General features: G+C 43.2%; 1 protein-coding gene across 3 annotated transcripts in view; it reads right to left on the minus strand.

Moving 5' to 3' along the window:
- Positions 1 to 204: 204 nt before the first annotated feature.
- Positions 205 to 13,250, minus strand: part of TTC9 (tetratricopeptide repeat domain 9) — a 78,554-nt gene continuing 65,508 nt past the window's right edge. For all 3 annotated transcript variants that reach the window (XM_077464620.1, XM_077464618.1, XM_077464619.1), the window contains one exon: positions 205 to 602. Coding sequence is in view for 2 of the 3 variants with exons in the window: in XM_077464619.1 (XP_077320745.1) it covers positions 523 to 602 (80 nt within the window). In the remaining variant the exon portion in view is untranslated. The remainder of the gene's footprint in view (positions 603 to 13,250) is intronic.

Here is a 13,250-nt window from a genome sequence, read left to right on the forward strand (position 1 = left end):
TTTGCTCTCCATGCTCCAATCACAAATAATTGGCACAATGTGCACTCCCTTAGCAGTAAGTGTTTTTAACAATTACGGATCTATAAAAAGAGCTTGCTGTGTGTAAGTGAGAGAGGAATCAAACGGGACTTGAGAAAGATTGCATGATTCAGGAGGCCCTTTGAACGTTACAGTATCAGCCATAAGCAGACTTTAAAAAAAAATAAAAAATGATGGTTTAATGTGCAATGGGCAACCTCACCCTCCTCTGGTTAATGCAAGCCGATTGCGGAGTGCTTTGCAGAAGCAGACACAGATACATCTATGGCAGATTTGATCCCTAGTTTTGTTTTTGTTCCTCTAACCCTTTACATATGAAGGGGCTGGGGCTTATAAGCAGAGATATATTCAGCCATGTACAGTACTTTATAGAACTGCAAAAACAAAATTGTGTGGCTGGTTAATGAGGCGTGCTCACTGAACCGCGCAGCTAGCAGTGATGAAACAGTCATGTGATCAAATCAGCAAAAAATGATGTCTTGTTTAAGAGAGCTCCTTTTCTCTTTGGGAACATCTACTAAGCTTCATTTCTGCCAGCTGGATGTACCGGATTACGTTGGTATCTAAAAGAAAGAACAGAGAGAGAAAAAAATAATAATAATTAGTGTGAAAATGTACCTGCACATTTGGTTTCATATTTTCAGCACAATTGTACATTATTCTGAACATTTGCATAACGCCTGAGCTTGACCTTTAAAAACCAAGGTGCCCCTAAAGATCATCAGACAAAACCAATGTATCAGTTTAAAAGAAAAGTATGGTTTCGGTCACTTTTTCAGATTCATATTTACCTAGTTGGATGCAGCATCAGTCCAGCGCTGCATCTGTCCCCTGCCGGCTCCAAGACTGAGAACCGATAGATCAAACACCACCAATCGCTCGGTTCTCAGAGCTCCATGAGCAGAGAGCTGGTGTTTGTCAGTCCAGCCATATGGGCTGATCACGACCATATGGCCGCAACCTTACCAGAGCCTGGGCTGGCTCTGTGACATCAGCCGACAGCAGGCTTCTGCCCGCTATCAGCTGAAAATGGGTCACAGGAGTGCTCCACACGAGAAGTACAGCCGAAAAAGCTTTAGCTGAAGTTATTCTTTAAAGCGTATTTTTAGTCAAATGTTAGAAAACCCCACTATGCGTTTGTTATGTGTTCTTATTTTTACAGGACACCTAAAAACAAACAAAATAATTATCGGGGGATATTTTTTTTACCTTTTTACTTGTTTCCCCAGAGGTGGTGTCATGGCTGAATGCAAAGTTTTTTGTACATGGTTACCGAGGACAGACCTGGGACAGGTTCACTGTAACATTATGCATGAAGCCCAGCCGCTGCACCTTTAAACCTTTGTTAGGACAAACCATTATCAATTGTAACTAGATTTGAACACGAAGATCTTTCTGCACAGTACAAACATGGATAATTTCGGCCCCCCCTAATCAAAGGGAACCATGTAGGATTTTTCCTTGCTGGAGGGTCCAGAATAACGCATCTAAATGCAAGTTGTTTTTTGTTTAAGTCATCCTATGCAACTGGGGGCATATAGCACATATAAAGTAGGAGTTAGCCCAATTTCGCTGCAAAAGTGGAAATACAATTTAAGACAGATGTCAGGTTGCATCACCCACCAGCTTCACATATCTTTTAGGGACAGGAGAACAATAGTAGTACTGAAATTCTTAGCTCCACACACCTCCTTTATCTGACTTTAACATTTCCAAGCAGCCAAAATTAGCCGCCTCCTTAGCACCACTTTTAGAAAGAATGCAGAGGATATGACTAGAGTAGACAGTGCCCAAGATCATCTCATTTAAGATTTGGATATGATTGGTGACCAAGCCAAAATTAAACAGTTTCACTAGCAACATCCCTGGCTCACAAAATACACAATGGCACAAATGTAGGTTTTTCCAGCTTTCAGAAAACTTCTTGCACAGAATTGTGGCGGTTATTCTCAGGGTCTAAAGGCTGTTTATTATATCCACATGGAAAAGCACTTAACTCCCCCACTGGCACTGCTCCTTTAATTGTGCACACGCATACGGTTATCTCCCCAAAACACACCACATTTGCATTCAAGGAAATACACTGTACATGCATGTGTGGGTAAATGTTGATGGAGAAGCAATTGCACTTTACACACGTAAAGCCATGTATAGGCATTCACTTGATCTAGCGGAAATTTTTAGCTGATAAATGTCAGCATGCATGAGGTTGATAAGCAGATATGACCAAATGGTGGACGCCAGGAGCTACCAGGTGAGCATCCACAAAATGTAGACTAGGGTTTCTCAACCAGGGTTCCTCCAGAGGTTGCTAGTGGTTCCTTGAACAACGAGCAATTTCTGCCTCTCAGACAAGTTCCCATTGACCTTTTTAGTTATCTGTAAGGGGGTAATTCTTCCCAAGGACCATAAGTGTAAGGAGCATTCTTACCACTGACGTATCAGGAGTTGTAGATGTAGTAATTTTTAGCAGTGGTTCCCTGTGGCTGGAAACCCTATTTGAAAACCTATGCCCAAGCCACATGCCTCAACGCCATGTCATCTCTAAGAGTCGCAATGTGCTCTGGGACAATAACCAGGCTGATGAGGGAACAGCCTGCAAGGCCTGGGCTAAAGATTCAGACACAAACCTGACAAACACCACCTGGGAAAAAAATATACTGAAACGTACACAAGGGCTCCATAAAGGTCTCCATCCAAGAGAACAATTATAAAATTATTTCACGCTGGAACCGCACCGCCTCTATTTTACACAGATTTGATGCATCCAGCTCAGAAAAATGCTGGAGATGTAGACAAGCAACGGGCGATCTCTTGCACATATGGTGGAACTGCCCAACTATCCAAGCCTATTGGAAACAGGTCCATGAACTAATCAAAAAATAACCACATACTCTCTGGAATTTACACCTGCACAGTTCTTACTCCATCACCATGAAGTAAATGACGCACCATACTATAAATCATTAGCCATGATGTTAGTTAACACAGCTAAAATATGTATAACCACACTATGGGGCACACCCAGAGTCCCCTCCATTTCAGATTAGTATAAAAGAATAAATAAAATTGCAGAAATGGAGGCACGCATCTTAATTTCTCTGAATCGTCCGCATAAATTCACTACTTTATGGGCTTGCTGGACCCATTTTCGATCCTCCAAAGACTACCTGCAAACAATATTACAATACAATTGTTGTGCTGGACACACGTACAAGTAGACAACTCCAATGCAGACTACTTCCCAACCTCCACATGCTAATCAAGACACATAATGGGTGTAAATCATGAAAGGAGAGGAGTAATGGAAGCAATACATACAACCTAGACGTCATACACCTCACTTATCAAACTGGCTACCCCCCACCCCCCCGTTGGAACTGCTGAAGTGTTACCCACTGTTATTGTTATCATTGCAACCTATTATTGTTCTTAAAGAACAAAAAATAAATAAAATTTAATTCAGCAGCTACAAATACTGCACCTGCTGACTTTTAATAAAATTGGACACTTACCTGTCCCAGGGTCCAGCGATGCGGGGGGGATCAAAGCCCCGCTCGTCACCCCCCTCCGTTCGTTGGTGCCGGCATTGTAACTGTGGGAACCCGGCTGTGGCTTCATAGCCCCATGCCAATATAAGTAGCGGCACACAGCGCACCCAACATTAGAGTAGGAGAGAGCGTTGAGTCAACATCAGAAGAAGAACAGAGGTAGAAGACAGCAGAGAAGACCTAGCAGAGGCAGAAGACAGTGAACAGAGGGAGAAGAACCGGAGCGGGCTAGAAGACATCAGCAGAGAGTGGACAAGACCCGGAGAGGGGAGAAGAAATCAGAAGCAAACTTGCCTTAATAAATTACTTTAAAAACCTGTGTACCGGGTTTTATTTTTTGATACTTTTTTTTTGTTTGTTTGTTTTAGGTGAATGAGTATTGAGTACATTGTACCTCTACCCATTCACATAGGGTGGGGGGGGTCGGGATGTACCCTTGTTAAAGGGAGCTTCCAGATTCCGATAAGCCCCCCTGCCTGCAGACTCCGACAACCAACGGCCAGGGTTGTTGGGAAAAGGCCATTGTCCCTATCAACATGGGGACAAGGTGCTTTGGGGTGGGCGGGGCGCATAGCACCCAACCCCAGGTTGAGGGTATGCGGCCTGGTATGGTTCAGAAGGGAGGGGCCGTCTGCTCGTCCCCACCCCCTTTCCTGATCTGCATGCTCAAATTAAGGTTCTGGTATGGATTTTGGGGGGACCCTACAATGGTTTTTCGACGTAGGGATTCCACTTATAATCCATACCAGACTGAAGGCACCATAATAACGATTTGAAAAAGCATCAGACAGGTCCTCGTATAAATGTTTCCATCTGATTTTAGGATCGTTTGTATGGGCCTTAAGCCTGAAGAATAGAAAAGTCAGATTAGACTTAGACTTGCCAAAAAAAAAAAAAAAAAAAGCCAGACCCGTTCTGGAAAAGCATTCCTTGGACGGATGAAACTAAGAATAATCTGTACCAGAATGACGGGAAGAAAAAAAAAGTGTGGAAAAGGCTTGGAACAGCTCATGATCCAAAGCACACATCATCTGTAAAACATGGTGGAGGCAGTGTGATGGCATGGGCATGCATGGCTTCCAGTGAGACATTGGTGTTTATTAATGATGTGACAGAAGCAGCTGGATGAATTCTGCAATGTTTAGAGATATACCGTATATACTCGAGTATAAGCCGAGATTTTCAGCCTCTTTTTTGAGGCTGAAAGTGCCCCCTCGGCTTATACTCGAGTCGCCGCTGTCTGACTGCTCGATCAGCGTATCGAGCAGACAGACGGCGGACATTAATTTTCAAAAGCCGCGCCTCCTTCTCCGCCTCCGCCTGTGATAGGCGGAACACTGAATTTCCCAGCAGTCAGTGTTCCGCCTATCACGGACATCCGCTCATTCTCATACTACGGACGAGTATGAGAGGATGTCTGTGATAGGCGGAACACAGGCTGCTGGGAAATTGAGTGTTCCGCCTATCACAGGCGGAGGCGGAATTTTGAATTGTAGAATGGCCGCCGAGAAGAGCGGCGATCCATCGGCACGGGACGGAGGAGGCACGGCACGGCACGGGACGGAGGAGACACGGGACGGAGGAGGCACGGCACGGGGGAGGCACGGCACGGGACGGAGGAGGCACGGCACGGGACGGAGGAGGCACGGCACGGGACGGAGGAGGCTCGGGACGACGGCGGCTCGGGACGGAGGCTTGGGACACAGGTAGGCTGGACACACACACAAGGCTGCACGGACACACACACACACACACACACACACACACACACACACAGGGATGGATGGATGGATGGATGGATACACACACACACACACACACACACACGGATGGATGGATGGATGGATGGATACACACACACACACACACACACACAGGGATGGATGGATGGATGGATGGATACACACACACACACACACACACACACAGGGATGGATGGATGGATGGATACACACACAGGGATGGATGGATGGATGGACACACACACAGGGATGGATGGACGGACACACACACAGGGATGGACGGACACACAGGGATGGACAGCCATGTCTCACCCTCGGCTTATACACGAGTCAATAAGTTTTCCAGTTTTTTGGGGGTAAATTGGGGGCCTCGGCTTATACTCGGGTCGGCCTATACTCGAGTATATACGGTACTGTCTGCTCAGATTCAGCCGAATGCAGCAAAGTTGATTGGACGGCGCTTCACAGTACAGATGGACAATGATCCAAAAGACACTGCAAAAGCAACCCAGAGGCTTTTAAAAGGAAAAAATGAAAAAAGGAGTGGAATATTCTGCAATGGCCTAGTCAATCACCTGATCTCAACCGAATTAAGCATGCATTTCCCTTGAAGGCAAAACTAAAGGCAGAAAATCCCACAAAGAACTGAAGACAGCTGCAGTTAGAGCCTGGCAAAGCATCAGAAAGGAGAAAACCCAGTCTTTGGTAATGTCCATGGGTTCCAGACCTCAGGTCATTGCCAGTAAAGGATTCTCAACATAGTAAAAATAAACATTGATTATATTCATTTGTCCTATTCAACCCCTTGAATTAAAGCTGAAAGTCTGCACTTCAAATTCATTTGGATTGCTTGGTTTCAATTTTAATTTTATTCTGGTGGCATACAGTAAATAACAAAGAATTGCGTGTGCCAAAAAATAACTCAAATTTCTAAATGCCTGCTTAATTGGCACTCCCTGTACCAAATAAAGCTGGTGTATTACAATAAAATTAATCTGTCATGTGGTGGCGCACCGGATTCAAGCGTATTTACTTTGTGTAAAGCTATTTACTACCATATTTACAGTACACCACTCTGGTAATAGTGTGCAGTGCCTTGCGAAAGTATTCGGCCCCCTTGAACTTTTCAACCTTTTGCCACATTTCAGGCTTCAAAACATAAAGATATAACATTTTTATTTTTTGTGAAGAATCACCAACAAGTGGGACAATTGTGAAGTGGAACGAAATCTATTGGATTTTTGAAACTTTTTGAACTAATAAAAAAATGAAAAGTGGGCCGTGCAAAATTAATCGGCCCCCTTGTGTTAATACTTTGTAGAGCCACCTTTTGCTGCGATTACAGCTGCAAGTCGCTTGGGGTATGTCTCTATCAGTTTTGCACATCGAGAGACTGAAATTCTTGCCCATTCTTCCTTGCAAAACAGCTCGAGCTCAGTGAGGTTGGATGGAGAGCGTTTGTGAACAGCAGTTTTCAGCTCTTTCCACAGATTCTCGATTGGATTCAGGTCTGGACTTTGACTTGGCCATTCTAACACCTGGATACGTTTATTTGTGAACCATTCCTTTGTAGATTTTGCTGTATGTTTGGGATCATTGTCTTGTTGGAAGATAAATCTCCGTCCCAGTTTCAGGTCTTTTGCAGACTCCAACAGGTTTTCATCCAGAATGGTCCTGTATTTGGCTGCATCCATCTTCCCCTCAATTTTAACCATCTTCCCTGTCCCTGCTGAAGAAAAGCAGGCCCAAACCATGATGCTGCCACCACCATGTTTGACAGTGGGGATGGTGTGTTGAGGGTGATGAGCTGTGTTGCTTTTACGCCAAACATATCGTTTTGCATTGTGGGCAAAAAGTTTGATTTTGGTTTCATCTGACCAGAGCACCTTCTTCCACATGTTTGGTGTGTCTCCCAGGTGGCTTGTGGCAAACTTTATACGAGACTTTTTATGGATATCTTTGAGAAATGGCTTTCTTCTTGCCACTCTTCCATAAAGGCCAGATTTGTGCAGTGTACGACTGATTGTTGTCCTATGAACACTCTCCCACCTCAGCTGTAGTTCTCTGCAGTTCATCCAGAGTGATCATGGGCCTCTTGGCTGCATCTCTGATCAGTCTTCTTGTCTGAGCTGAAAGTTTAGAGGGACGGCCAGGTCTTGGTAGATTTGCAGTGGTCTGATACTCCTTCCATTTCAAAATGATCGCTTGCACAGTGCTCCTTGGGATGTTTAAAGCTTGGGAAATCTTTTTCTATCCAAATCCGGCTTTAAACTTCTCCACAACAGTATTACGGACCTGCCTCTGGTGTGTTCCTTGGTCTTCATGATGCTCTCTGTGCTTTCAGCAGAACCCTGAGGCCATCACAGAGCAGGTGCATTTATACAGAGACTTGATTACACACAGGTGGATTCTATTTATCACCATCAGTCATTTAGGACAACATTGGATCATTCAGAGATCCTCGCTGAACTTCTGGAGTGAGTTTGCTGCACTGAAAGTAAAAGGGGCCGAATAATTTTGCACGCACCACTTTTCAGTTTTTTATTTGCTAAAAAAGTTTAAATTATCCAATAGATTTCGTTCCACTTCACAATTGTGTCCCACTTGTTGGGGATTCTTCACAAAAAAATAAAATGTTATATCTTTATGTTTGAAGCCTGAAATGTGGCAAAAGGTTGAAAAGTTCAAGGGGGCAGAATACTTTCGCAAGGCACTGTATATCTTACAACGGTTTATAAATTCAAACATTTGTGTAAGTGCTTCATTATTTTAGCCCATGTGATTGGACAGTTAAAAAACTGGGATTTGGCAAAGCTGGTGCAACGCCACAAAAAACTTTGTGTATAATACAGTTGTTAATTTATCACACAGAAAATGTGCCAATATTTACACCATTTCCCAGTTCTTTGTCAAGGCCGCTCATCTATCAACTGCAGGCAATTGCTCCATGTGCGATCACATGTGAACAGCTACTGAGCCCGTCATTGATTTTTATAAGCCGATTGGCTGCAGCTCATGAACATCTGGCTGTACAGGCCGCAGAAATGCTGATCTGGGTGTTGTACAGCCCTGGACAGCCATGTGAATGAGTGAAAAGATAAAGCTGGTTGCAGTTTTATCAGGCCCGACTTTTGTGAATCGGTTGATATTTGTCAATGCAGAGAAACTGCAGCCAATTCTCTAATATAAACCAGACAGCAGAATAAGTGTACACAATAGGAGACGTGTTCCTCCCTTTTGACTTAGGCCACAGTACTGGCCTAAGCCGCATACACAAGAGTGTTCTCAGCATTACGGATTCTGCTCTTCCTATGTGTATATAACCTCTCCAGAATATTTGACAGCAAGAGTCTCCCTGAAAGGGGCTCACTGTCAACAGGCAACACTAATGCCTGGAGAGGGCACAGAGGGGAGTAAAGATCACATTTTGTAGAAATGGTTGCATGTTCAAATGTATGTAACTATTTACCTGCCATCATATTGAAAAAACATTTGGCTCATAACTAATGATAACATTTGTAGAAATGCAATCTGCTGCATGCAAATCCAAGAACTTTTTTTTTTTTTTTTTAAACAAAGGAGCATGCTTTATGGGGAGCCAATAGCCAAGATAAAGCCTAGCTTCTTCCTTGAGTTCTGTGTTGGGTTGGTATGAACTGGTCCCCTGGCATATCTACTACACAAAACTGGCCCTTTGTCAGGATAAAATGAGCAGTAATTGTATACTATTTCAGCACCTGGGATGCTGTATTTAGCTGTGAGCTGCAGGTTTTCTATGCTAGAGATTCCAAATCAGTTCCCAGCAGAATAAACAGATTCCACTGGAATGAATGGAGATCCTAGCCTGCATAAGTGGGAGGGGAGCGCGTGTGTGTGTGTGTGTGTGTGTGTGTGTGTGTGTGTGTGTGTGTACGTGTACACACTATATATTTTTTTATATATTCGTGCAGTGTAACATCTTCTTTCACATTATACAAAAAAATAGGGCTAACTTTACTGTTTATTTTTTTTAATTCATTAAAGTGTATTTTTTTAAAATGCATCTCAAAAACCACAGTGCAAATACGGTATGATATAAAATATTGCAACAACCACCATTTTATTCTCTCTCTCTATATATATATATTTTTTTTATTCTCTATAATATATATTTATATTGTTTGGGTCTTTCAAGTAATTTTCTAGCACAAAATAATGATTTTAAATTAAATTTAAATAAATGTCAGAAAAGGTTATGTCTTCAAATGATTAAACTTCCTTCATTTACACGCCGGAGATCTTTCCTTTGATAAAAGAACTTTGTGTCTACTTATTCACATGTTGTGATAAAATTTGGCAAGCTGCCTGAATATTTATTTTTTTTCCCCCAGCTGTGAGAACTCTCTGCATTTGTTAAAAAGAATTGCGACATGCTGATTTGAAGATCAGAGCGGGAAAAAGATCGCAATTTCATTCCTAATATATATATGTATAAAATGTATTTTTATTAATAAAATATTTATTAGTTTGCTAGAAGTTTAGCTTTAAAAAAACAAAAAAAAAAAAAAACACTGTGGTCTCACAAAATATAGGTTTCAATATCTGATATAGAAATCAACCACCCATGCTTTTGTTTGAATTTAATCCGAGTCAAAGGGCAATAAAATTACATTGATCATTTAAAAATTACGTGTACAGCATTAGTCACCGAAGGACGGAGGACTGATTTTATACAATTTCCCTCAGTAAGCTGACCACCAAAATATTTAGAATATTTTTCCTGTACTCCCTCCTTTAGGCTGGGTGCACAAAGGTGATTTATGTTAGTGCTACAAAGGGAACTTTTACCGCTGACACAGTGCAGACAGGAAATGGATAAAAAGGCTGGAGGATAGCAGAAGCAAAAAAGGGATGAAAACCGTAATTTTCTAAAAGAAATGTAGAGCAAGTGTTGTTTATGAAGTACAGAGCTTCAAACCAGACATGAACCAGCTAGGACCTGCATTCACTGTAACATCTTTTTCTTGTTAAGGGCTCAGTCACATCAGAATGCACTGAAATTCCTGTCCATATTGGGGAAAAGAACAACTGGTACCTTTCGATTTGCTGGGAAGTCCAGTGACAGACGTCATCCTGGAATACCTGATCACCCTCCATATAAGCCTCAGTCTATCCCCTCACTAAGCCTTTTATACATACGGGAAAGCATTGATCAATCCTTTGCCGGACACATGGGGTTAATTTCCGCAGAGATCCAATGACTTGTTAGATGGAATGTAGTCCTTGCAGGCCTTGGAAAGGTCTAATTTTTACATGCCGACACAGGTAAGATGTCTCAGCAGATCTGTAGAGGTATGCGCAATGCCAGGTACAATGCCTGTTCAGACACACCATACACTTGAATCATTCTCAGCAGGGACATCACATTCCTAAGAATCACCTATTTTTATTAGAGGCACATGTTCCCAGACTTATTACAATTAACCTGTGGCCTTATAATTGATAGTAATAGGAGAAGGACCTTAAAGTGGAATGAAAATCTAAAATGGAAAAACTGTCAGACAGGCTCTTATTGCAGAAAATACATGCAATGTCTCTTTGACAATAAAATAAAATAATCTGTCTGCTCACAGTCTTGTAGAATGTACACTGAGCTGCACATGCCAGGGCGATTGCACTCCATTCGTTAGAGCGATGTCAATCCACACAGGCCAATTAAGGTGGCCAAAGACTAGCACCTGGCCGAGAAGGTAGCGGTGCTGTGAGGGACCACGCAGGTGTTGGACTGTTGAACCAGAGGTAAATATTTTGGAGTTTAGTTCTGCTTTAACCACTTGCTTACTGGGCACTTAAACCCCCCCTCCTGCCCAGACCAATTTTCAGCGCTGATGCACTTTGAATTACAATTGCGCGGGCATACAACACTGTACCCAAATGATATTTTTATCATTTTTTCCCACTAATAGAGCTTTCTTTTGGTGGTATTTAATTACAGCTGGGAGTTTTATTTTTTGCTAAACAAACAAAAAAAGATGCAAAAACATAAATAAAAAAATCACGTTTAATAGTTTGTTATAAATTTTTGCAAACAGGTCATTTTTCTCCTTCATTGAAGTGCAATGATGAGGCGGCACTGATAGGCTGCACTGGTGGGCACTGATAGGCACAGATAAGGTGGCACTGATAGGCACAGATAAGGCAGTACTGATGGGCACAGATAAGATGGCACTGATGGGTGGCACTAAGAGGCACTGATAGGTACCACTGTTAGATGGGACTGATGGGCACTGATAGGTGGCTCTGATAGGTGGCACTGCTGGGCACTGATGGGCGGCACTGATGGCCACTGGTAGATGACACTGATGGGCACGGATATGTGGCACTGGGGTGCAGCACCGTTGAGGCAGATTGTGGGCACCGATTGGTGGCACTGTGGGCACTGATGGGTGGCACTATGGGCACTTCTTTATTAATGAGGTGGCACTGGCAGGGGGCAGGTGGGCACTGGCAGGGCTGGCCGTGATCGGGACTGATGTCCCGATCATGGCCGCCGGTGATCGGCTCTTTTTTTCTCCTCGCGCTGTCAGGGCGAGGAGGAATAATAGCCGATTACCAGCTCCGTTGTATCACATGATCAGCTGTCATTGGCTGACAGCTGATCACGTGGTAAGGGGTCGGGATCGACCCCTTGCTCGGATCCGTGATCAGGCGAGTCTCAGACTCGCCAATCACAGAGACGTCGTCCCGGCAAAGGAGGTCCGCGCTGTAGCCGTCATTTGTCTATAGCGCGGATCTCTAGTGGTTAATGAAGGCACTTTGGTACCACAAAGTGCTTAAAGTGGGAGTAAACCCAGTTTCAAAAAACACTTACATTCCCGGCATGCCGGAAATGCTAACTTTCACATTGGTGGTGCTCTCAACCAAGCTTTCAAACCATCCAATGTCTGGTTTCATAACTGATCACATGTGCGGCATCATGGCAGAATAAGAGGCCAAGATGGCGGCTTCCTTGACTGAAAAGGATAGAAGGGTTTACTTTCACTTTAAGGAACCTCAACCTCCATGATTGTAAGCTCTCACGAGCAGGGCCCTCCGATTCTTACTGTGGTAAATTTTATTGTAACTGTACTCTATCCTTATGTTGTAAAGCGCTGCATAAACTGTTGTCGCCATATAAATCCAGTATAATAATAATTTCAACTTTCATGGTCTTATTATTTTACCCTGCTTCCTGTTCTTGTCTCCCTCCCAGCTAGAGTGTGAAGGGTAGGCTTATCCTTGCGTAACATGTAAAATTTTGTTTGAACGTTCGGACAGAAAAGGATAGAAATCACTCATCTGACCATTCAATGGTGCCTTCATGGACTCGACTTATTTTGAAGTAGTTTTCATTCGTGTACCAGGTCAATGTCTTGCTTCTCATTGAATGAATGGTCTACTTCCAGATTAATTTTGGCAAGTGCGTGTGCATAAGACTAGTTATGATTTTCCTCACCCAGGATCAAATTCAACTAATACAAATTTGCTTGTTGCCATTATATTGGATAAACATTTTCCATACTTGTTCTTTCATTTTATTTTATTCTTAAAGTGGTTGTAAACCCTTTCAAACCACTTTGACCTACAGGTAAGTCTAGATTAAGGCTTAACTGTAGGTCCAAGAAATATCTCCTAAAACTACACGGTTTAGGAGAGATTTACAAAAAGACAGACACAGCTGTCTATGGCACACTAAGCATGCCGCTGCTAACGGCAATATGCCGTTAGTGGCGGCTCCTGTGCGCATGCGCGGGAGTGACATCATCGCTGTTCCGGCGCCGTGAGTGGCCGGAGGAGCGATACCCGGAAGAAGATGGATGCTTCGCGCTGCAGGGGACAGCGGTGAGATCGCTGGCTCCTGTGTCAGGTAAGTGACAGATAATGGGCTACTATGCATCGC

This window comes from Lithobates pipiens, unplaced genomic scaffold, assembly GCF_037356315.1.
Source record: "Lithobates pipiens isolate NorthernLeopardFrog02 unplaced genomic scaffold, aLitPip1_a1.2 Scaffold_30, whole genome shotgun sequence".
In the NCBI taxonomy this organism is placed as follows: domain Eukaryota; kingdom Metazoa; phylum Chordata; class Amphibia; order Anura; family Ranidae; genus Lithobates; species Lithobates pipiens.